Source organism: Papio anubis, chromosome 13 (assembly GCF_008728515.1).
Source record: "Papio anubis isolate 15944 chromosome 13, Panubis1.0, whole genome shotgun sequence".
Taxonomy (NCBI): domain Eukaryota; kingdom Metazoa; phylum Chordata; class Mammalia; order Primates; family Cercopithecidae; genus Papio; species Papio anubis.
In genome coordinates, this window is record NC_044988.1 from 93,697,452 (window position 1) to 93,723,162 (window position 25,711).

General features: G+C 54.8%; 1 protein-coding gene across 4 annotated transcripts in view; it reads left to right on the forward strand.

The window, feature by feature from the left end:
- Nucleotides 1-25,711, forward strand: part of NEK6 (NIMA related kinase 6) — a 97,438-nt gene that overhangs the window by 57,595 nt on the left and 14,132 nt on the right. For all 4 annotated transcript variants that reach the window (XM_003911246.3, XM_009188125.4, XM_003911249.5 and 1 more), the window contains exons 4-7: nt 208-270; nt 8,531-8,641; nt 13,680-13,788; nt 14,674-14,781. In XM_003911246.3, coding sequence (XP_003911295.1) covers nt 208-270; nt 8,531-8,641; nt 13,680-13,788; nt 14,674-14,781 — 391 coding nt within the window. The remainder of the gene's footprint in view (nt 1-207; nt 271-8,530; nt 8,642-13,679; nt 13,789-14,673; nt 14,782-25,711) is intronic.

The following is a 25,711-nucleotide window of genomic DNA, read 5'->3' on the forward strand; positions in this document are numbered from 1 at the left end:
TCTTGATTCTTTAGTGCCACGATGGGTTTTGTGGTGGGACAGTGCTGGGGGGCCTACAGTGAGCAAACCCTACAGGGGCTGGGGTGTGGGGGGTCCCTCAGTGAGGAGGTGAGAGAGCCGGGACTGGAAAGCAGACCCCATAACCCCCTACAGGGGCTCTGGACACAGATTGTAACCACTCCGTTTCTCTTTTTCCTCCCGCCCAAGATCTTTGAGATGATGGACGCCAAGGCGAGGCAGGACTGCGTCAAGGAGATCGGCCTCTTGAAGGTGAGTGCCCGGGGCTGAGCGGGAGCCTCGCCTCCTCCGGGAGGTTCTGGAGCCCCGGCTGGGCCACATCATGTCCATCACGGCCCTTGGGTGCCAGGAATCCGCAGCCCCTGCTAAGTTCACAGACGATGGCTTTCTTGGGGCAGCGGCTGGTGAGTTTTCTCATGGCCAGGCAGGAGCGGCCCCTGCCTCATCACTCTGCCCAGCCCTCGGGGTGTTTCCTCCTTGCTGGACACCCCTCCTGCTTGTACATGGCAGTACCCGGCATAGAAGTCCTTCCCCCCAGGGCAGCCCTGACCCCGCCTCCCAGTGTTCTGTGGACCAGGCTTGGCCAGCCAGGGGAGGAGTTCAGTGTGGGGGTCACATCCAGACTGCAGCTTGTCTGGCTCTGCCTCTGTCTCCATGTCTGTCTCCCTCTTTTTCTCATCCTCTTTCCGTCTCTCCTCTCAGCCTTTTTCTTTGTTTTTTTTTTTTTTTTTGGTTGTTGTTGTTGTTTAAGAGGCAAAGTCTGTTGCCTGGACTGGAGTGCAGTGGCATGATCATAGCTCACTGCAGCCTCAAACTCCTGGGCTCAAGCAATCCTCCCGCCTCAGTCTCCCAAGTAACTGGGACCACAGATGCATTCCACCATACCTAGCTAATTTTTATTTTTTATTTTATTTTATTTTATTTCTTTTTTTTGAAACGGAGTTTCACTCTTATTGCCCAGGCTGGAGTGCAGTGGCACAATCTCTGCTCACTGCAGTCCCCACCTTCTCGGTTCAAGCAATTCTCCTGTCTCAGTCTCCTGGGATTACAGGCACCCGCCACCATACCCAGCTAATTTTCATATTTTTAGTAGAGACAGGGTTTCACCATGTTGGCCAGCCTGGTCTCGAACTCCTGACCTCAGGTAATCCATCTACCTCAGCCTCCCAAAGTGCTGGGATTACAGGTGTGAGCCACCACGCCCGGCCACATTTTTAATTTTTTGTAGGGATGAGGTCTCCTTATATTGCCCAGGCTGGTGTCAAACTCCTGAGGCCTCAAGCAGTCCTCTCATCCCAGCCTTCCAAAGTGCTGGGATTACAGGCAGGAGCCACTGCGCCCGGCCCCCAGTGAAACATACTGGATTTGCTCGGCAGTTTCCAGCAAAGTGGGATTGCTGGTGGCAGGGATGCCTGCTGAAGCCACAGCTGCAGAATTTCAGATTAGCAGTTTATTCTACCACACCCTACCCTGTTTTCTCAGGCCTTGGCCCTGCCCTTGGGGACTTCCAGGCTGGTGGGGAAGCAGATGGTGACCTTCCAGGGTGATGCAGATTGACTGGTGGGCCAGGAGCCCCGGGGAAACCCACTTCCTGAGCAGGTCTTACAGAATCTGGAAGGCCGAAGTGAGCCTGCTTCCAGGCACTGCTGCAGCGTGGATTATGGGAGGTTGGGGAGACAGAAAGCCGGACATGGCGGCAGGGCCAGATACACACTCAGAACCAAAGGGGAGCCCCTGAAGTGGCTGCAAGCTGGGGGGCCATGGTGGGGTGTGAGTTGTGAGTGCCTGCTCTGGTGGCCCCCGGCCACAGTGGGTGATGGTGTCAAGGCTGGAGACAGGAGATGTCCTTACCGCTAACTATTATAGGTCAAAAAATATCCCTCGAAAGCGTTGTTTAAATGTTTAAGTAATGGTCAACTTGCTGCCACTTACCCAGCCCTGATCACCCATTGCCCTCTCCCCACCTTGCATGCCTTTCTCCCCGAGTGAGGGAACCCGCAGGTGAGCATGCTGAGCACAGCCTGGTCTGGTCCCTGGTCACACAGATGTGCCATCGCAGCTCCTGCCTTGCAGGAGCCTGAGCCTGGCGTAAGCCCACCTGGCTGCGGAGGGGATTCTGCCCCTTCCCCAGGGCTGTGGTGCAGCCAAAGGCGTCAAGCCTGGGTTCAGAGGACACACCCCTCGCTCACTAGCTATGTGGCTGCGGGCCAGCCGTGGGCCTCTCAGGACCTCAGTTTCCTCATCTGTAAAGGGGGCATGATGACAGCAGGCATGCTGGAGGAGTCAGTGAGGAAACACGTCTGACGAGCTCAGGGCAGCACTGGTGTGTGGTACGCTCGCCGTCCAAAGCAGCCCGGTTGTCATGGTTACCACCTCTGCCCGCCAACGCCAGCCACTTTCCAGAACACGGGTCCCACTCCTCGGGTAGCCCATGGGAAGTCAACAGGATGTGCCGGGGCCCGAGGTGCTTCCTTCAAAAAACAAAAGGAAACGTGGTTCTCAGAGGGGTGACTGGTTGACATATTATATCATTCATGCCAAGAACCCAAACCCAAAACCTCTCAAGTACAGGGGGCTTGTCAGCACCACTGCCAAGCGTGGCACAAGAAGGCGGGTCGTGTGGAATACAGAAGTGTGTTCATTCATTCCGTGCAATTTCTGAGCACCACTGAATGCTGGACACCAGGATGCAGCCCAGTGGGGAAGACAGGTCATAGACAGACACTCTGTGTTACATCTGGGAGGGCCTGGAGCTTGTAGCAGAGCCCCTGATGGCAGAGATTCAAAGGACAGGGACCCTTACTCTCAGCTCTCCCTCCCTTCCCTCTGGCCACCACCACAGCCAGGCGAGGCCCAACCACGTTGCATCTTTGCAGCACCTTCCCTGTCCCTGGCCCAAGTGTGTCCCCTTCCAGACCCACCTGGGCCCACCAAGAGGCCACAGGCTGTGAAGTGGACCCCGTGTGGACCAGGTTCTAGACTCAGCTCGGCCCCTGCTGCTGTGGACCCGTGGCTGATCTGTTCCCCTCTCTGGACCTTGAGGATTTAGCCCAATGGATGTCCAGAGCCTCTTTCTGCCTATGCCTTTGTCGACTACCTGGGCATTTAAGGGAGCCCTTCCTTAACCTCCTGCCCTCAGACCTGTAGGGAAATGGGGGAGGAGCCTCCCTCCTCCCCTCCCCAGGAACCAGCACCTCCTTGATGGGGCTTTACTTCCTACCCAACCCCTCTCATTTCTCCCTTGCTGGAGAAACTGTCATGCCTGGACTGCCGATGACCTGGGCAGTTTTTGGGGAGTCCTCCCTGAGAGGGTGTGAGATTTCCTGGTAACATCATGAGGTGAAGTTCAAGAGGAGGGTGAAGGAGCAGGGTGTTCCCATTTATCCTAGTAGCAGCTTGTCCACGCCATAGGTCGTGTCTTAGAGATTTGAAAGCACTTTCAACTTGCCATTCATGTGCTTTGACACTTTTTTTGGTAACTGAAAAACATGTCTATGGAGCGTGATGTGTGCTGAGGGCAGCGATGCGATGGCCAGTGTTCGCGCAGGACGGCCTTCTCAACACAAAATCTGGGCAAAAGGATTTTCCTATTTCTTTTCTTTTGTTTCTTTTCTTTTTTTTTTTTTTTTTTTTTTTTGATACAGGGTCTTGCTTTGTCACCCAGGCTGGAGTGCAGTGGCGCGGTGTCGGCTCACTACAACCTCCGAGTAGCTGGAATAGCAGGTGTGCACCACCACACCCGGCTAACTTTTGTATTTTTTTAGAGACGGGGTTTCGCCGTGTAGGCCAGGCTGGTCTTGAACGCCTGACCTCAGGTGATCCGCCTGCCTCGGCCTCCCAAAGTGCTGGGATTACAGACGTGAGCCACCACGTCTGGCCCACCTTTTTAAAATTTCCGTTTTTATTTTAGATTCAGAAGGTACACATGCAGGTTTGTTACAAGAGTGTATTGTGTGATGCTGAAATTTGAGCCTCTGATCCTGTCACGCAGATAGTGAACATTGTACCCAATAGGAAGTTTTTCAGCCGTTGCCCCACTCCCGCCCCCTCTTGTAGAGCCCAGTATGTCTACTGTTTCCATCTTTATGTTCATGTGTACCCAAGATTTAGCTCCCATTTATAAAAGTGAGAACATGCAGTATAGATGTGTTTCTATGTTAATTCTCTTAGGATAATGGCCGCCTGCTGCATCCATGTTGCTGCAAAGAACATGACTTTTATTCGTTTTTGTGGCTGCATGATATTCCGTGGTATACATGTACCACATTTTCTTTATCCAGCCCACCATTTCTGAGCACCTAGATTGATTCCATGTCTTTGCTATTATGAGTAGTGCTGTGATGAACATACAAGCCCATGTGTCTTTTTGGTAGAACAATTTATATTCCTTTGGGTATATACCCAGTAATGGGATTGCTGGGTCAAATGGTAGTTCTATTTTTAGTTCTTTGAGAAATTTCCAGACTTCGTTCCATGGTGTCTGAACAAATTTACATTCCTACCAACAGGATACAAGTGTTCTCTTTTCTTTGCAACCTCACCAACATCTGTTATTTTTTGACTTTGTAGTACTTGCCATTTTGACTGATGTGAAATGGTATCTCATTGTAATTTTTTTTTTTTTTGAGAGTGGGGCACATGCTGTCATCTAAGCTGGAGTGCAGTGGTGTGATCACGGCTCACTGCAGCATCAACCTCCCATGATCAAGTGATCTTCCGGCCTTAACCTCCCAAGTAGCTTGGGCTACTGGCCTGCTCACGAAGCCCAGCTAATTTTTTTTTTAGTGACAAGGTCTCACTATATTGCCCAGGCTGTTCTCAAACTCCTGGGCTCACGCAGTCCTTCCACTTCGGCCTCCCGAAGTGCTGGCATTATAGGCATGAGCCCCTGCACTCAGCCTATTGTGTTTTTTTTTTTTTTTTTTTTGAGACAGAGTCTCTCTCTGTGGCCCAGGCTGGAGTGCAGTGGCTGAATCTCAGCTCACTGCAAGCTCCGCCTCCCAGGTTTACGCCATTCTCCTGCCTCAGCCTCCCGAGTAGCTGGGACTACAGGCGCCCGCCACGTCGCCTGGCTAGTTTTTTGTAATTTTTAGTAGAGACGGGGTTTCACCGTGTTAGCCAGGATGGTCTTGATCTCCTGATCTCGTGATCCGCCCGTCTCGGCCTCCCAAAGTGCTGGGATTACAGGCTTGAGCCACTGCGCCCGGCCCTATTGTGGTTTTGATTTGCATTTCTCTGATGATTAGTGATGTTGGGCATTTTTTCGTGTTTGTTAATTGCTTGGATGTCTTCTTTTGAAGAATTACTGTTCATGTCCTCTGCCCACTTTTTATTTTATTTTTATTTATTTATTTTGAGACAAAGTCTCACTCAGCCACCCAGGCTGGAGTGCAGTGGCATGATCTTGGCTCACTGCAACCACCGTCTCCCGGGTTCAAGCGATTCTCCTGTCTCAGCCTCCTGAGTCGCTGGGATTACAGGCACCCGCCATCATGATTGACTAATTTTTGTATTTTAGTAGAGATAGGGTTTCACCATGTTGGCCAGGCTGGTGTTGAACCCCTGACCTCAGGTGATCCGCCCACCTCGGCCTCCCAAAGTGTTAGGATTACAGGCGTGAGCCACCGCGCCCAGCCTGTTTACTTATTTTTTATTTTTATTTAGATAGAATCTCGCTCTGTCACCCAAACTGGGGTATAGTGGCGCAGTCTCAGCTCACTGCAACTTCCGCCTCCCAGGTTCAAGCGATTCTCCTGCCTCAGCCTCCCGAGTAGCTGTGACTACAGGTGCCCACCACCATGCCTGGTTAATTTTTGTATTTTTAGTAGAAATGGGGTTTTGCCATGTTGGCCGGGCTGGTCTCGAACTCCTGATCTCAAGTGATCCGCCCACCTCAGCCTCCCAAAGTGCTGGGATGACAGGCGTGAGCCACCATGCCCAGCCTCCTCTGCTCACTTTTTAATGTTTTTTGTTTGTTTGTTTTCTTTTTTTTTTTTTTTTTTTTTGAGACAGAGTCTCGCTCTGTCGCCCAGGCTGGACTGCAGTGGCTGGATCTCAGCTCACTGCAAGCTCCGCCTCCCGGGTTCACGCCATTCTCCTGCCTCAGCCTCCCGAGTAGCTGGGACTACAGGCGCCTGCCACCTCGCCCGGCTAGTTTTTTGTATTTCTTAATAGAGACGGGGTTTCACCGTGTTAGCCAGGATAGTCTCGATCTCCTGACCTCGTGATCCGCCCGTCTCGGCCTCCCAAAGTGCTGGGATTACAGGCTTGAGCCACCGCGCCCGGCCTGTTTGTTTGTTTTCTTATTGATTTAAGTTCCTTATAGATTCTGGACATTCATAGTTTATGAATGTTTTCTCCCATTCTGTCAATTGTCTGTTTACTCTGTTGATCACTTCTTTTGCCATGCAGAAGCTCTTTCATTTAATTATGTCCCACTTGTCAGCTTTTGGTTTTGTTGCAATTGTTTTTAAGGACTTGGTCATAAATTTTTTGTCAAGGCTAACATTGAGGAAGGTATTTCCTAGGTTTTATTCTAGGATTTTTATAGTTTGAGGCCTTACATTTAAGTCTTTAATCAATCTTGAGTTAATTTTTACATATGGTGGAAGGTAGGGGTTCCGTTTCATTCTTCTGCATATAGCTAGCCAGTTAAGTGAGTAGGGAGTCCTTTCGCTTTGCTTATTTTTGTCAACTTTGTTGAAGATCAGGTGGTTATAGGTGTGCTGCTTTATTTCTGGGTTCTGTATTCTGTTCCATTGGTCTGTGTATCTATTTTTGTACCAGTACCATGCTGTTTTGGTTACCATAGCCTTGTAATATAGTTTGAAGTCCAGTAATGTGATGCCTCCAGATTTGTTCTTTTTGCCTAGGATTGCTTTGTGTGCCACCTTCTGAAGTCCAGTCACCCTGTGTAAATTACCGACATTTGTTACTGACCAAAGTGCTTCCACAGGGGAGCCTGCTGCTAAGATGGCAACAGGGCTCCCTCCCAGCCACCCCTGGGAACCAGGATTGAATGTGCCGCACCTGTATCCAGAGCTATGCAGGGTGCCTGGTTCCTTGGAGTGGTGTCTGGATGTTTACTGAGCCCTGGCTGGGGGCAGGCAGGGGCCAGCACACCCACCTCAGGGTCAGACCTTGGTCCAGAGCAGGGGCTTGAGGACTCGGACAGGCAGTGGGCGCCATAGCAGAGAGGGCTCAGTCTCTGGGGGGACCTGGTGAGAGGACGGACACATGGGGAGGAGCTGGGGCTAGTGGCTGAGCCCACTCTGGCCCCCAAGGACCTGAGCTGGGGCCAGTGGCTGAGCCTGCTGTGGCCCCCCAGGGTCCACACATGGGGGGCTGGCTTGGGGAATGAATTAATGAATAGGGGCTTACATGGCTCTGTAACATCTGCCCAGGCTCCCCTCATTTTAGAATCCATGGATGGGCACAGTGCATCCTTCTTCCAGCCGCTTCCGGGCCTTTTGGGAAATGTGCTCACTATCGGCCTCTGGTGGTCGGCTGGTGTCTGGACTAGTCTGATCACACCCACACCAGGGCAGGATCTGAGAGAGCAGAGGGGACTCTGCTCTCTCAGATCCTGGAGTCACTTCGATATAAACAGTCAGCTTTGTTATGAACAGATGCCAGGGGCTCCTCTTAGCCTAGCAGGGCCTGACTTCCAGCCAGAGGGGCACCGTTCTGTCCTGCTCCATGCTCCAGCTCCATGCTCCACTGCAGCAAACATGCAGGCTATGGTGCGAAGGACAGAGGCAGGGTCTCAGCATGAGCAAATCAGCTGGGCGGCTCTCATGCCTCCAGGGATTTTTTTCAAGATTTCACAAGGGCCGGGCATGGTGGCGTGCAGCCGTAGTCCCAGCTGCTCTGGAGGGTGAGGTGGGAGGATCGCTTGAGCCTAGAAGTTCAGTTTCAGCCTGGGCGACATAGTGAGATCCTATCTCTACAAAAAATATTTTTGTAAAAAACTGATTTCCCAAGAGACAGGTCAGGGATTGAGAGAGTGGGAAGGATGAAGGGAGGAGACGATCCTTCTGAGGAGCACCTGCAGGCTGGCCGTGTCTGAGCACAGGGCACAGGGACAGAGGTAGGGCCGGATGCCGCCCTCAGGGTCTGGTTGGTGAGGAGGAGGGGGAGAGTCCTTTCCACAAGCCCATGCTGAGTCTCACGTAGCTCTGTGCAGCTGCCCTGGTACGCATTTCAAGAGTGTTGACCCGTGTCGTCTTCACAACTAGGCTTCAAACATGACTTCAGTTTTACAGATGAGGAACATGACTTCAGTTTTACAGATGAGGAATCTGACCCTCGGGGAGTCCAGCTGGCTTTCCCAGTGTCACCCAGGCCTTCCTGACTCCCCAGCACAGGCCTTTCTTTCCCTGGGACCCACTTCTCTGGCAAATGTCAGGGCCTCAGTGACCGACCGGGTGCCAGCAGGGTGCCGGTGGCGGGCAGGCGCTGGGTCTGTCCCGTCTTCACTGGTGCCCCCTCCCCTCTTTCTCTCCTCATGCAGCAACTGAACCACCCAAATATCATCAAGTATTTGGACTCGTTTATCGAAGACAACGAGCTGAACATTGTGCTGGAGTTGGCCGATGCGGGGGACCTCTCACAGATGATCAAGGTAAGCACCTGGCGGGTGGGGGTGCTGGGGCTGTGCAGCTCTGGAGCCAAAGGTGGCAATCTGCCTTCAGCCCAGTCCTACGATGCTCTGCCCTTAGCCAGAGGCGGCCGCCGGGGACCCTGGGCACCCCTGCGGATGCCCACAGGCCTTAGCTGCGGTCTGGTGAGGGCCTCTCAGGGTCCATCCCCAGCTGCTGTTGCTGGAGGCCTCTTTCTTTCCACTGGCCTCAGGGAAGCCTAGCTCAAAAGAGCCCGTGTGCAAAAGCAAGGCGAAGGTGGCGCCAAGACAGGATGGTGGCTGGGAGGGGGCCAGCCATGGGCAGAAGGAACCCCTCTGGCCACCCCCCGTGCCCCAGCCTGTCCGCAGGCACGTGAGCCACTTCTCCTGTCTCACAGAAGGAGCAGGGGCAGCACCCTGTTTGGTCCGACCCCAGCTCTTGGGAAAGCATCTTGTAGATCCCACTACCTCATTTTACAGGAGAAAACTGAGCCCAAAGAGGTTAAGAGACTTGCTTGAGGATACCCAGCATTGTGGGGACAGAGCCATGCCTGTGGCCCAGGTCTCTTCCTGGCCTGGGACCCTTTGGTGGACATGGTGCAAGATGACTTCCCCAGCCCTAGAGGGGGAACTCCATTTCCATGTTCCAGCTGACGCCCAGGCCTGGGGTCTTCAAGAGATTGAGCGATCGTTCGAGTCACATGGGCAGGCTCAGCGCCAGGGCTGGCTCGTGCTCCGCACCCCTGCATACCTCTCTACCTGCCTCACCCCACCGCCCAGGGCACAGGGCGGGGTCCACCGTGAGTCTGCTGTCCAGGACCACTGCAGCTTCAGTGAAAGAGCGGCACCTCCTGCCAGCCACCACCCAGCACAGTACGCTCAGGCATCCCTCACCAAGTCCCCGCTGTCCTCAGATAGCAAAGCTCAGAGAGGTCTAGTCTCCTGCCCAAGGCAGCTAAGCCTCTAGGTGGAGGCCCCCAAGCCTGCCTGACCCCCAGGCCCAAACCCTCAGCCCCTACTCCACTGTTCCTTAGTGGAGGTCCTCACATCCCTACTGGCTTGGACCTCTGTCCCCGGGGCCCTGCTGTGGCCCCATCACCTCTCTCGTCTGGATGCAGCCTGTCTGCTCCCAAGTGAGGCTGGGCCCCGCTCGAGCACCTACCCTACTCACAGCCGCGCTTGGAAACGGGGCTGGATGTGGGTTCTCTGTCTTTCCCATCAGGCATTGGGGGTTGAGCAATTGCTTGGTGCTCTTCTGAAATTTGGCTCCTAGGAATATAGGCGTCACTGGGAAGTGGCATTACTTGAGCTGTTATCACCTGCTCTTACATTTCCGTTGACATATTAATGCCTTTGCAGGGATGTTAATCTGCACACAGATCCCTGGTGGGAACAGATGTGCTAGATCATGTCTTAGCTCTTCCTCTCCCCTGTCCCCGCTTTACTTGTTTCTCCTTCACACATTCCCTTGCTGAACACACAAGCATCATGCATCCGCCATGTGTCACCCTCGTGCCAAGAACTAGGGATGTCACCGGCATGGCTACTGCCCTCAGGGATCCCAGATTCTAACAGGAAGACCCTCGAACGAGTAGTTAGGAGCCAGTGTGAACAAGCCATGTGCAGGGCCTGTGGGAGTCAGGGAAGCCTTCCTGGAGGAGGTGACACTGAGCTGAGCCGTTAGGGGAGGCAGGCTGTCCAGAAGCAGGAATGGTCCAGCAGGGATGGGAAAGGGAAAGTGGAGCTGAGATGGAGACGACTGGATCATGTGGGGCCTCTCACTCGAGGCTCGGGATCCGGGACCAGGCCCTAACGTCAGAGAAGCTTCCTAAGATTCATGGCAGGGAACAAACATGGTCAGCTTTGTGTTCTAGAAGAAAGACTAGAGGCTGGGTAGGAGAGGTGAGGGCAGGGACGGAGGAGGAGCAGGAGGTGAAGGAGAGGCCTCTCCCTACTGCCACACGGGAACACAGCCCATGGAGAGGACGCCTCACCCTCTCAGCCCCAGTGGAGCCCAGACACTGCGGCCTCTCAGTCCGTGGAGTGGGCCTGCAGTCAGACAGGCAGATGGGGGGCTGAGGCGGGGCAAATCCCTCTTCCCTGAGCCTCAGTGTCCACCCTGTGCCCGGTCACCTCTTGGAGGGAGCATTGTGGGAAACCCAGGCCAGATGCAGTCTCCTTCAGCAGAGAGAGAAGAGGAGGCGTGGGGGCATTCTATCCAGCATCCCTCCTCTATGCCAGGCTTGGGAGGGGGTGTCCCTTTCCTCTTCACCACTTCCTTGGCTTCCCCAGAGCCAACACTGGCTCAGGGTTCAAGTCAGTCATAAACCCAGCGGGATTGAGTCTAGGATAGGTGTGGCCTCAGTTTCTGAGCAGCCACCTGGCCCGCCATGCCTTGGGTCCCTCCTCCTCCCCTGGCATAGTTCCCCTTACCACAGCCCCCACCTCTCTCCCCCCAGTGTCGATGCCTGCTCCTGTTCCCTCCAACCCAGCTCAGGGGCCCTCACCTGCAGAGCTGGCTCGGTGCAGCTGCCAACAGGGGAGGCCTGGCAGTGCAGAGACCCACCCGAGTAAGACACGTCTCCTGGATGGCCTCGGGCGGGTCCCTATGCCTCAGTTTCCTCATCTGTAACATACCAGCACAGTGTCTGGGGCTTGGTGGGAGCTCGGTCCCCCTGGTTCTGCCTGCTCTCAGGCCACCTCTGGGTTTCCAGAGGAACAGGGGCCACCGTATGGTCGTCCCACTGGCCTCAGAGGCTGTCAGGCAGCAGGGCTTGTGTCCTGAGAGCCTGCAGCCTCAAGGGCTAAGCTGCGCCATCACAGCCATGGTGCCTGAGTTATTTACAAGGAAGAGTGAAGCTAGGAGCTGCCGTAGCCCCAGAACCCACCAGAGACTCTGCGCCTCCCTGCTAAATGTCAGACAGTGCTTATAGGACGTGACATTTAGAAAATCACCCCTCTCGGCCATGCGCATCCCTGCTTAAATGCTGTAATGAGGATTCACTCACGTCACAGCGTGAATAACATCCCAGCCTGGCCTGCCACAGGCCTGGAGGTGGCCCGGGGTTGGGGTCTGTGCTGACACCTGGGACGGCTCACCAGAGAGGTTCTCCCAGAATTGCACCTCAGAACAGCCTTGAGGGGATTTATGGCGAGGCCAGGGGTTCCTGCCTGCGACTGTCCCACTGTGGGAAGCACCCAGACCTGGGTCCCAGCTGGGTGCCAGGTGACCTTGGGCATGTTCCTGAACCTCTGAGCTCGGTCTCCCATATCAATGGTTACTGGTGTTAATAGAAGTGAGCTAAGGGGGCCAGGCGTGGTGGCTCACACCTGTAATCCCAGCACTTTGGGAGGCCAAGGCAGGCAGATCACCTGAGGTCAGGAGTTGGAGATCAGCCTGGCCAACAAGGCGAAACCCCGTCTTTACTAGAAATACAAAAAATTAACTGGGCGTGGTGGTGCACACCTGTAACCCCAGCTATTCAGGAGACTGAGGCGAGAGAATTGCTTGAACCTGAGAGGTGGAAGCTGCAGTGAGCTGAGATCACGCCACTGCACTCCAGCCTGGGCGACAGAGGGAGACTCCATCTCAAAAAAAAAAAAAAAGAAGTGGACTAAGGGCTTGGGCTTTCTCGGTGGGAGGCCTGGGGTTGAGCTGTGTTTCTGCCTCTTTTTGTGTGGCCCTCGGTTTTCTTTCCCTGGCTGTAAGATGGGCCCAGCCCTCCCTCTTAGGCGCGGCGTGGTGGCCACACCCTGCGGGTGGTCTGAAAGTGCCAGCCCAGGTCCTTTCCTCCACCCACGCCCCTTCCCAGGCCAGTGTGTCCTGGTCAGTTCCCAGCTTCCCAGCACCAGAGCAGCTGCCCTGACCCTCAGGCCCACAGCGCCGCCTCTGCCTGCTTCGGGGAAAGATGGTGGCTTTGAAGCAAAAAGCCCCTGAACAAAAAGCTGGTTTGCAGGTAGCTGGTGAAGTCCTGCCCCACTGCCATGGGCCTGGCATCCGAGAGCCACCCCCCGTCTCGAGCTGAACCGTGGCTGTCACATGCTCTGGGCCTGCCCTCTGCAGGACCTTCTGTTACGTACGGCTCACTCAGTGCGGCCGGGGGCCTTTTGTTTTGGTTTCTTCCTGGATCACTAAATGTGTTTTCCCAGGCAGTGAAGCAGAGTGACCCCGGGTTCCATTTGAACGTGTCCAGCCCATTTCCTCAAGGTTCTCGCCACGTTTGTTAAGAATTCCAGTGCGGGGCCCGGCGCGGTGTCTCATGCCTGTAATCCCAACACTTTGGGAGGCCGAGGCGGGTGGATCATGAGGTCAGGAGTTTGAGACCACCCTGGCCAACATGGTGAAACCTCGTCTCTACTAAAAATATAAACATTAGCTGGGCATGAAGGCGCATGCCTGTAATCCCAGCTACTCAGGAGGCTGAGGCAGGAGAATCGCTTGAACCTGGCAGGCGGAGGTTGCAGTGAGCTGAGATTGCGCCACTGTACTCCAGCCTGGGTGACAGGGCAAGACTCCGTCTCAAAAAAAAAAAAAAAAGAATTCCAGTGCACTGAGATCTGCTGGTTCCGAGGAGGTGGGAGCAGCTGTGATTTAACCACCACATGTGTCCTGGGTGCCACCCTCCTGGGCCAGGTTGGGGCTGGGAACAGGGAGAGTCCACACCATTTCAGTCCTGCAAGGAACACCCTGTCTGGGATGTGTCCAGGAGGTTCTGGAAAAACGTAGTTGAGGGCCACTTTCAGCATATTTGATCTGGGTGTCCATGCAGCAAAGCCATCTGGACACGCCAGGCCTGTCTAGCCCTCACGGAGCTTTCGGGGTGGGGACAGGGTGGCCGCGGAGTGCCATTCAGGTAGAAGGAGAGGCGTGGACACATCACTCTTGGTTCTGGGCTTATTGTTGTTTCTCAACTGCCCAATCCCCACTCCCTCCCCCGTACCAGTTGCCCACTGGGGAAAGGACAGAGGCAGTGCCCTGTGGTCACCCACCTCCAAGCCCGCTCACCCGGACCTATCCCTCTGCCTGTCTCCCCCGCTGCAGTACTTTAAGAAGCAGAAGCGGCTCATCCCGGAGAGGACAGTGTGGAAGTACTTCGTGCAGCTGTGCAGCGCCGTGGAGCACATGCATTCACGCCGGGTGATGCACCGAGGTACGCGCCACCCGCCAGGAGCCGCCCGGAGCCCAAGTGCCCCTGGAGCCCCAGGAAGACGCTTCCCATGGCTCCTCCAGGGTCCTCAGGGGCAGCCCCTTGAGGAAGTTGGACCGCTCTGTATTCCCTAGGCAGGGAGGCTGTCCAGCAACCACACATACACGCACCCGGGTCAGGGACCTAGGTGGAAAGTGACGTGAGCCCCAGCACCACTTCCAGTTCCCCACAGCAGCCTGGGAGGGAGGTGAGGGGAAGCCCCGCACACAGGGGCCTCTCATGGGGGCTTTGCCGTCCCAGCGGGCTGGGCTGAGAACGGGAGGCACCTGAGAGGGATGTTACCATAGCTGACATCACTCCGAGTTGTGAGAAAGGAGCCTGGTGGGTGCCTGGCAGGGCGCGGGGTCCTTTATGTAGGCTGCTTCCTGAACACCTCCGTTCCTTAACTCTACCTGTATCTCTCGGTGTCTGCTGTATTTGAGGTCCCGCCCTCGCTGAGGGCTACGGCACAGGGTGCCCCACTGAGCGCCTCCTTCATTCGTTACACAGATTTTCCCTGAGGGCCTCCTGTGTGCGAGGCACTGGTCTAAGCCTGGAGGATACGGCTCTAGAGCCGGAAACAGGAGGACAGAAACCCCTGCTCTCTTAACCCTCACAGCAGCCCTGTGAAGTTGGTGAAGGGAGACCCATTTTACAGGTGAAGAAACTGAGGCTCAGAAATGGTCAATTTCCCGAGGTCCCACAGCCAGAGCCAGGACAGGGCCTTGCCCTGAGGGAGCAGGACCTGGGCTAGGCCTCACCTCACCCGGAGCTCCCCCTTCCTCTCGTCCTGTCCCACCTACCCCAAGCCTCCTACCTCACACCAACCTCCTTCTGCTCTCCCTGCAGACATCAAGCCTGCCAACGTGTTCATCACAGCCACCGGCGTCGTGAAGCTCGGTGACCTTGGTCTGGGCCGCTTCTTCAGCTCTGAGACCACCGCAGCCCACTCCCTAGGTAAGGGGGACCTGTCTGTGCCCCAGCATCCCCCAGCGGTCCTGGTGACCATGCAGGGAGACGCAAACATTCTCCCCACGTGTCTTTGGTCAGTTAGGGCAGGAGGATGCCTTTTTTAAGCCCCAGAGTTTTCTCATCTGTTCAGAACAGTGACCCAGAAGGGAGTCAGCCATGGCCAGAGGAGTCCAGCTGGGGCTGGACCCTCTGGTCACCTCCCGGCCCTTGCAGGAGAAGCTGACTGAGCCGGTTGCTTGGAGCTGGGGGTGTGTCTGTGGCACAGGGCAGCATCTTCCCACTGCTGTGAGCGTCTCGTTCACAGCCAGCACCCTGGGTCCGTCCCTCCTGGGGGCTGGACATTTGTGCTGTTCCTAGGTTTTGGCCTTTAAACCGGCGGTTTTGAGGCTGTGGGTACCAGGTGCCTGCCAGGGAGGAGGTGACATTGTAGCTGGACCATAAAGGGGGACCAGGTGCTGCTGGGACAGGGAAGGCGGGAGCAGTGTTCCAGGAAAGAGTGGGTGAGCCTCGGCGTGCAGCTGAGCCTGGCTTTGCCACAGACCAGGGTCCTTGCAGGAGCGGTGAGAAAGGCGGGCAGGGCTTTGAACTCTGAGCTCAGTGGGCTGGACACCACCCTAGGGGTCGGGGGTTGCTGAAGGGCTGAACTCGGGAAGAGACTTGGTCAGATGTGTGTTTTGGGGACACGTGAAGCAATGGCAAGCTTTAGAATCCACACACTGGGTATGTAACCAAATGTGAAACTTGGAATGCTGGACGATGGAGGATTTTTCATTCAGTGAGAACACAGGAACCAAGAAAGCCCCGCATTCCCCCGCAGTGGAACACAGGAGCAGGGTCTCCGGTGCGTTACTACAAGGCTGTCTGGGTTTCACCTTGCCCATCTGTGGGCACATTTCCCAGAGGCCCATGGAGTGGGCGAGGGCCCCTGCTTTCTCGGGGCTAGCTCCTGGCTCTTTGAGGTGCGTTTGCAGAGGAAGGTGCCCCCAGGCCCACCCGCTGTGTGCTGCGCCCACCAGCATCTGCTTCCCCAGGAGGGAGCTGGGCCCCAGGAGCTGCCCGCCACCTCCTTGAACATCGCCCCATTCCAGCTCATTTCCACCCCACTCCACGGCTCAAGCCAGGACGTCTCCCATCCCCAGACACCCGAGTGCCTGCAGCAAGTGGGGTGTGAGAGAGAGCAGCATTGTCTGGGCGGAGGCACTTTCTGGAAGTCACAGTGTCCTGTGGAAAGTGTCACTGTTCACACAGATTCCAGGGAGACTCTCAGCGCGTTGCACACAATTAGGAGAAATGTACGAGCCTAGAAAGCGGCTCCCAGCAGCTGCTGGAGCCAGCGGGGCTGGCAGGGAGGGGGTTGTTTTGAAACTCTCGTCCCCACCTGGCCAGGCCTCAGGAGCTCTTCCTTTAGCTCCAAAGGGCAGATGTGTCAGGACCTACCTACCCCCGGGGAGTATGGGACACTCCACTCATGCCCCTGACAGCCCCAAGCATCCAGCGATCCTTCCCTTTAGCAGAAGAAGAATCTGAAATCCAGGTGCTCGAGAGATTTTCCTGAGGTCACATGGCAGCAGGCCTCTCCTTCCAGAACCCACGCTGCTTCCAGGAAACGAGGGCCGGGGCCTCGGCGGATACTGTCGGAGCCCCCCTTTGGGGACCCAGGCCACCGACTCTCTGTTGCTGGAAGGAAGCCTTGTCTTTCCCTGTTCCCTCAAACATTGACTTCCCTTGTGAAAAACCAAGTGTTTCGGTCACTTTGGGACTATTTACCTATGTGGTTGAAGGGCTTCGAAAAGACCAGGAAATTCAAGGGAAGCTGCCAAAGAGAAGAGGTCAAACCGCTGCCTCCTGTCCCCTGTCAGTCAGCACCGAGCCTTTCTCTGTCCCACTGCAGAAAAGAGACTGCGGCGCTCCGTCAGAGCCGGTTAGGATCGCATCATTAGGAATGGGCAGAGATGCGTCTCATCCGACAGTATGATTTTATTGACTTGGACTGGTGCACTTATTATATTAATGAGAAGGAATTGGAACTTGGGAGAAGGCCGCCCTCATAAGCCGGGCTCTTCCCAAGCCCTCCGAGCGGCGACCAGGCCGCATGATGGGTAGAAGGAGCCCTCCTGGGGCCTGTCCCCGCTCCGGGCTGTGTGCCCAGCATCCAGGAGAGATGGCCAGTGAGCTGAGGCCTGCACGGAGCTGAGCAAGTCCCTCAGCAGGACGAGCTCCCAGAACCAAGGGCCTGCACCCACCAGCTTCCATAATGGTGACAGTGCCAAGCCAAAGCCCAAAGACAGTGCCGAGCCAAAGCCCCTTCCACCAAGAGGTTCTGCAGACTGCTGACTAAGTCTTGCACGCACGTTTGGTTGGGCAAGAGATTGAACTAATTACCATTGCATCATGACTCAGGAGGGGCACAGGGGCCGGGGACACTGCACGCCCTGTGCGTGGGGATGAATTATGCATCTGCCGCACCTCATGTGCACCTACTACGTGGGAATGCTGTGCTGGCAGCCATGTTGCCCCGGCAACCATCTCGTCCCCTAAGGCTGCTGACCCAAGAGCTGGGCTTATGCAAATCTGGTCTCCTCCCACTTCCCCCTCCCGGGCCCCTCCCCACCTCTGTATTTGCTAACACAAGGCTGGCATGAAAGGGCATTAGTCAGTGCCATGGTCGGGCTGACAGGTGCGGTACCCAGCGGTGGCAGAGCGGCTGCCTCGGTGTCAGAAATAGGAGCCGTAATTAGAGCGCAGAACAGAATGAGCGTCAGACGAATTACCAGGCAGCAGATCATATTTGTCAGGAAGGATTGCATACATAAAAATTAAGTGACAGTACACGCCGGCGTAATGCAGGAAAAATGAAAGATTTGCCTATACACAGCTCACAAGCTGCAAGCAAGTGTCTCGCTCCGAGCAAGGCAGCAGCTGCAAGACAAATCATGGGGCTGGGAGAGCGGGCGGGCAGGCCTGGCTGCTCGGCTGTAGTGACAGGGCAGTCTCGGTGACAGCCACGGGTGACAGGGCGGGAAGGGCGGCTGGTCACACCCAGGCCCAGGCAGGGCCCGTGCTGCTGCCTCTTGGGGTCTGGGGGAGCAGGTCTGGTTGGGGATGACCCCGTCGGGCACTCGAGGTCAGGGCCCCACTGGGTCTTCCGGGGCTTAGCCTGGCCCTGAAGCGCAAACCCCTTCCTTCTCCTTCCTTGAGCCTACTGCCTGGCCCTGGGCTGTGTGCTGGGGATATGCAATTATGCAGTTTTCAAGGGGACAGACACAGTCTGTGCCAGGTGGCATGTTGAGGGGACAGGTGGGACTGCCTCTTGGGGCCCGCTGTGGGCAGGCAGGGCAGGTGTGGAGCTCCGTCATTCTAAACAGAGCCCCAGGGTGGCCAGGAGCCCAGGCTGGCGCCACCCCTCCCAGAGCCACTCTCATTTCGTTTCTCTGTAGCCACTGAACTCACTGAAAGATGAGTTAATGACGAAGAAAAAAAGAGTTCAAAAAACATTTTGCTTTTTCGTTGGCCAGACATGGTGGCTCTCGCCTGTGATCCTAGCACTTTGGGAGGCTGAGGCAGGCAGATCAGTTGAGGTCCGGAGTTTGAGACCAGCCTGGCCAATATGGTGAAACCTCATCTCTACTAAATGCAGCGAAAAAATTAGTCGGGCATGGCGGTGCCGCCTGTCATCCCAGCTACTCGGGAGGCTGAGGCAGGAGAATCACTTGAACCCAGGAGGGTCAGTTTGCAGTGAGCTGAGATGGCGCCACTGCACTCCTGCCTGGGCGAGTGACTCTATCTCAAAAAAAAAAAAAAACCAAAAAAACCACATTTTGCTCATTTTGCTTTTTTGTAAATCATCACAAGGCTTATTATCCCATTTTACAGATGATGAAACTGAGGCTCAGGGAAGTAAGAGAGACCACATCCCTCTGGTCACCCAGCAGCCAGGTACCAGAGCCCCACGGGAAATCAGCTCAAGCAAGGAGCCCATCTCCAGGCATCAGCCTGCAGCATAGCCCAGGGAGGGTTTGGGTTGTGGGTGCCCAGGGAAGGGGTCGAGAGAGAATCCCCAGCGAGACCTCGGGTGCGAGGAACACCTAGGGCTCTGAGCACTGCTTCCTCGAGGAAAAGCCCATTTGACCTCGCCAACAGTGGGTGTTGGTGGGGGACCTGGAGCTCAGCCTGGGCCCCACAGGGAAGGACAGAGCCTCCTCTCGTGGTGTGTGTCAGCGCTGCCTTGCAGGGGATCACACCATGCTGTGATGTGTCTGCGCCCAGGCCTGGCACGGGGACCCTTGTGGAACATTTGTTGAGTGGACGGACGACCTTCATGGCCAGGCATCCCTGGGGACACCCGACAGTGCAGGCACGGAGGGCCAAGCAGATGCATCCCAGGCCACCTCCTGCCCAGCCCCACCCTGTGTCCCATCCCAACAGTGCAGGACGCCTGGGAATGATCTGTCAGTCCCTCGGGCCCAGAATCCCTGCCTCAGCAGATGGACCTCAGGCCTGAGTTTCGGCCAAGGTTCTGAGCACTAACCCCTGGGTGGCAGTCACAGGTCTGCCACATTCCTGGCATTTTTAGGGGAACAAACTGTTAGGAAGAGATGAGCTGATGCCGAAAGGGGAGGGAAAGAGAGGGAAGGGCCTTAAGGGGCCAGCAAGGGATGTAAACTCCAGCTCTTTGGTTCATTCATTCATTCATTCATCCATTTGATGAGGATCTGTGCTGGGCCCGGCCGTTCCCTGGGAAGGCTGGCTTGGCCCCCGCCTTTGTGGAAGGTACAGCCTGGTAGGAGAATCCGTTTAATCTTCACCATGAACCAAACACTCCTCCAACAATCGCTTCTCATTTTCCAGAGAGGGAAACCAAATCTGCAGAGGTTGGGGGGGACCCTCTGTTTTCCTGATGGGAGGACCAAGACTGAGAGAGTTTCTGTTCTCAGCCAGGGAGTGGAGGAAGCAGGTCCAGCCCAGCCAGCTCCAGCTCCACATCACTGCTGTCCCCACCTGCCCCTGCCTGTCCCGTGGAGGATTCGGTGCCAAGGCACAGCCACCCAGCCCGATGTCCCGCCGGCTGGACGGATGTCGGCAAGGAGACCACATTTCTCCAGCTGCTTTCCAATCCACCATCTGGGGAAGAGGGGCAGCTTGCAGGCACCAGCCTCCCCTTCCTGTGAAATCTGCCTTTTTCATAGCTAATGAACATGTTTCAAACACCGAGAGCATTTCAAAACATGGCAAAGTTTGTTTTGACAGGAGCGGTGCATCTTGGAGAAGCGGGACCCCTTTAATCAACCTCCCTCTTTCAGATCCCACATTCTCCTCTGATATCTGCTGGGTTTGAAATCGGGGAGTTCTAGGTAAAGATTCCGGGAAGGTCAGGGTTTGTCAGGCTCTTCTTTCATACACACAGCTCTGTCCCCCACCGAGAGGAGGGGGCGGTGGGAGTCGCTGCGAGGGGCATTGAAACCCAGCCTGCACAGGGCTCTGCCTCTGCGTCTCAGCATCGCCGGGAGATGGGCCGGGATAAGGAGGTCGTCCTGGGCAGGGCCCCTGTCCGTGGATGCCCCTCCTCCTGCCAGCTTCCCCGACTTCCTCAGAATCCCAGCTCCCCTCGCATCTGGGGATGCGTCCTCCAGTGGCCCGCTGCAGGCTGGCGGTTTCTTTGAAATCTCTCGTTTTATCTTCAAAACTCATGCGAGTTGGGCATTGTGCTCCGTAATGTGTGAGTGGCTGTTGTCGGCATAGACACCAGGCTTTACGTGACTTATTCCCAGACAAGTTGGCATCACAGGAAGAGGTGCTGTATCTGCTCCTGTAGCTTCACACAGCCCTAGCTCCAGTCCAGGATACCCTGCCCCCCGCGAGACACAGCACCCTGACTTTAAGATGGAAGGGGGAGCAGCCCCTCCCCTGGGTCAGGGGGTTGGGGAACCTGCCAGGAGGCAGAGACCTGAGGACCCTGTGCTGCCCGGCTCAGGATGAGCCAAGCCTCTCTCAGTTAAGCCTTCACAGTTCCTTCACTTTCTTTACCTTTCTGTTGCACAGATGCTCACCGAGCATCTGAAAGAGTGGGGTGGGTGAGTGAGGCCTTTTGGCAGCTCCTTTTAGACGGAAACTACCAGTAACATCTCTTGTAAGAGATGCAGGTGTCCAAGTTCCACCCCTGGAGATTTTGGCCCCCAGGTCTGGAGTTGGACTGGGGATCCAGATTTTTAACCAGCCTTTCTAGGCAATTCAGCTGCAGCACGGATCAGTTTGGTTCTTCCTTGATAGACGCGGTCAACTGGCTCTTTCTGGATACTTCCTAGGACAGACAGCTAACTCCCTGCCTCCTGATGGGCCCACTCCTGCAAGGTCCCAGCAGGGTCAAGGCTCAGTTAATCTTAGATAGAGGTGGGCAGGTGACTGGCTGGATGGATGGGTGATGGACAGACTGATGGATGAATGAATGGATGGATGGATGGATGGATGGATGGATGGATGGACAGACGGACGATAGATAATTATGGATGGTTGGACAGTTGGGTGGATGATGAATGGATGGCAGTTTGCAACACTAGCATCTTACAAGAAAGCTCCAAATTGCATTTGGGTGTTTGTCTTTTCTCCTTACACCAGTGGAAATGGGGTAAGCAGGAAAAGCAGTGAGGTGGCAGAGGAGTGAGGTGAAGAGAGGAGGGGACGGAGGGCTGGTGCCCCAAACCTCTCTCTGCCTATGTGCCCAGGCTTTCAATACAAAGCCAGGCTGAGACAGGGATCTGTCAGCCTGCCTTGGAGACCCAGCGGAGGGAGGAAGTGGTGATGGAACAAAGGGACAAACATAACGTTTGGGTCCTGCTGAGCAGCTGGCTCTCCCTGGCCAGGGGAGGGGACCTTAAAGGAGCCCACAAGGTGGCAAAGGAAACAGCACGTGCAAACGCACAGAGGCCAGTGGAAAAGCAGGCTGGGACTGGGGCTGGGGCAGGGGCTGGAGTGGCCACTGTGGGAGGACCCGGGCTGAGGGCCAACCACTCCAAGCCCTTGCTTTCTGATGGACCTGGCCAACGCAGCTCCAGGCCACAGCCTGGCCCCAGTGTAGGTGACCTCTCCCTACAGCGCCCCTCCTGTAGAGGCCCAGGCAGATCCGCAGTGAGCAGAGGAGACTGGGGGTGGGAAGAGCCTATGGGGTCAGACAGAAGGGGCTCGGCCAGGGGTCTAGCAAGTGCAATGTCAGCCAGAGGGTGAACAGTGGTGTCTCTCACTGGGGACAGGAGTCGCTGCCTCCATCTGTCCCCTGTCATCTCTGTGTGCACCCCATCTGCCCTCCATCATTGTCCAACCTGTGGGCACCTCCATCCATAGCACCTGGGTGCTGGAATCCACTTACATATGTCCTGAGGCTCCCACTGTTCACCGAGAACTGTGTGTTTCATCCCATGGCTGGCTACAGCAAGCCATCCATTTCACACTGGCCTGTTCCTTTCCTTTTGCTCCCGCATGACCAAAATACACAAGGTGTTGCGACTGGAAGTCGTGATTTGCTTTCCCAGTAGAACGCCACACGGATTCATATGCTGACTGACAGCCCTTTCTGCTGAGTAGCGGTTAGCCCCTGGCTTCGCTCATCAAGTATGCATAGAGGATCACACCTTTCTCATACACAGGGCTTTAAGTGAGGGCTGCTGTGCTTGGGGATTATTGCCGTGAAAAGGAACTTGGTGTCCTGATAAAGCAATAATCACATTTCAGACACTTCAGCTCCGGGCAGCCATCAGTTAAATAAGCACTGTGTTCAGCTGCAAGGAAGAACTGTGGTCAGTGGCACACGCCGCCACATAGCTCACAAGCAGGCAGAGTCATTCGTCCAGTGAGCGGACGCCCACAAGGCACCCACTGTGAGCCATCCTGCGCAGGGTACTGGGATGCAGCAACCAACAAGGTCCTGCCCCTGGGGTTTTCACAGCCCAGAGCAGAGACTTCCAACACCATTCACAGCCTCTCCAAAACTGCGAGGTTGTTCTTCATCCATCTCCATTAAGATAAGAAAAACAAGGCCGGATGCAGTGGCTCAGGCCTATCATCCTAACACTTTAGGAGACCAAAGTGGGAGGACTGCTTGAGGCCAGGAGTTTGAGACCAGCCTGGGCAACATAGCGAGACCCTCTCTCTACAAAGAATTTTAGGCGGGGCTTGGTGGCTCATGCCTGTAATTCCAGCACTTTGGGAGGCTGAAGCAGGCAGATACCCAAAGTCAAGAGTTCAAGACCAGCCTGTCCAACATGATGAAACCCATATTTACTAAAAATATAAAAATTAGCCAGGCGTGGTGGGGTGCGCCTGTGGTCCCAGCTACTAGAGAGGCTGAGGCAGGAGAATCACTTGAACCTGGGAGGCGGAGGTTGCAGTGAGCCAAGATCACGCCACCGCACTTCAGCCTGGGTGACAGAGCGAGACCCTGTCTTAAAAAAAATAAAGAAGAAAGAAAGAAAAAACAAGAATATAATAAAGTTCAAAATGTTGTTTTGTAAAGAACTGTCCTCAGTTTTGAGAAATGGGTTTTCTTTTTTCTTTTTTTCTTTTTTTTTTTGAGATGGAGTTTTGCTCTTGTCGCCCAGGCTGGAGTGCAATGGCACAATCTCGGCTCACTGCAACCTCCGCCTCCTGGATTCAAGTGATTCTCCTGCCTTAGCCTCCCAAGTAGCTGGGATTACAGGTGCACACCACCACGCCCAGCTAATTTTTGTATTTTTAGTAGAGACACGGTCTCGCCATGTTGGCCAGGCTAGTCTTGAACTCCTGACCTTGGGTGATCCACCCACCTCGGCCTCCCAAAGTGCTGGGATTACAGGCGTGAGCCACCGTGCCCAGCCACTGAGAAATGGGTTTTCTAAATCGTGCCAAGCTGTCTTTTCTTTTAAAAATCATAGTATGACACTAAGTGGTAGTTGGGAGCTTTGTGTTTTTAAATGCTTCCTTCATGAAATTAAAAGTTACCTGTGTTTTTCCCGAAATCTCCTGACTGTGAAACCCTGAGGCCTGGACCCGGCGCCTTCTGAATCCAGCCCCTGAATGGTCCATTCTCCTGCCAGCGTCCTGGGTCCTCTCCTCCTTGTGTCACAGGCTACATCTCAGCGAGCCTTTGCCACGTTGGGTCTCCAACTCCCCACAGAGACTCTGGTTAGGACAGCAGCAGCCTCTGTCACACGACATGATGTCTCCAGGCCAGTGAAAATGTTCTCAGTTTAGCAACCTTAAAAATCCAGGCCAGGCCAGGCGCAGTGGCTCATACCTGTAATCCCAGCACTTTGGGAGGCTGAGGCAGATGGATCACCTGAGGTCAGGAGTTCGAGACCAACCTGGCCAACATGGTGGAACTCCATCTCTACTAAAAATATAAAAATTAGCTGGGCCTGGTGGCACGTGCCTGTAATCCCAGCTACTCAGGAGGCTGAGGCATGAGATTCACTTCAACCCGGGAAGCGGAGGTTGCAGTGACCTGAGATAACACTCACACTGCACTCCAGCCTGGGTGACAGAGTGAGACTGTCTAAAAAAAAAAAAAAAAAAAAAATCCAGGCCTATGCCTCTGGAATAGCCATCTACTCAATGGGCTGATAGGAGAATGTCAGGTTACAGGACCAGATTCCTGGGCTCCACCCCAGACCTGCTAAATCAGCCCCTCTGCTGAGATTTTCATGCCTCTGGTGATGGAGAGCTCACTCCCTCAGGAAATCCTCCCATCTTTGCACAGTTTCAGCTCATCCAACGTGTGCCCTGCTGCCCAGAGATAGCCCTACAGGCACTGGGAGGTCAGGGAACAGCCCTCCACAATTTCCTCAGTGTTGGCCTTTCCTGTGAGGAGAAGAGGGACCCTGAGGACAGGCCCTGAAGCCTTCTGGCTTCCCTCTTGGCAGCAGAGCCCCATCTTCACCATTAAAACCTTTTTCCTCTTTCACTTTTTTTTTTTTTTTTGAGACGGAGTCTCGCTCGGTCGCCCAGGCTGGAGTGCAGTGGGCAGGTCTCAGCCCACTGCAAGCTCCATCTCCTGGGTTTACGCCATTCTCCTGCCTCAGCCTCCCGAGTAGCTGGGACTACAGGCGCCCGCCACCTCGCCCGGCTAAGTTTTTGTATTTTTTAGTAGAGACGGGGTTTCACCGTGTCAGCCAGGATGGTCTCGATCTCCTGACCTCGTGATCCGCCCGTCTCAGCCTCCCAAAGTGCTGGGATTACAGGCTTGAGCCACCGCGCCCGGCCCTCTTTCACTTTTTAACTGAGGTATAATATACATACAGTGAAGCTCCTGGTCACCACTCCTATAGAGTAGCTTTTCCTGTTCTTGAATTTCACATAAATGAAATACAATAATGGGCTCTTTTGTGCCTGGTTTCTTTTACCCAGCATTATGTCTGTGAGCTGCATTCATTTTGCTGTGTATAACTGAGGTTTGTTCTTTTGCAGTGCTGTATAGTATCTCACTGTGTGAATAGACTGCAGTTTACCAGTTGATCCAACATTTGTTTCCAGTTTTTGCTGTTACAAACAAAGCCACTCTGCACATTCTTGATTGTGTCTTTTGATAGACAGAAGCACTGATTTGGGCATCTACCTAGGAGCGGAATTGCTGGGTTATAGTGTTGACAGTGTTTGGCCATGGTAGAAACCAGCCAATGGTCTTCCAAAGTAGTTGTACCATTTTACCTTCTCATCAGCAAAGCATGGACATTTCAGGTGCTCCACACATCACTGACCTTGTTTTTCTTTAACTTTGGTTTTTTTGTCTTTAAGCATTCAGATGGCTACATAGTTGTATCTCATTGTGTTGTTTTTGTTTTTGTTTTTTGTTTTGAGACAGAGTCTCACTCTGTTGCACAGGCTGGAATGCAGTGGCTCACTGCAGCCTCCACCTCCTGGGTTCAAGGGTTTCTCCTGCCACAGCCTCCTG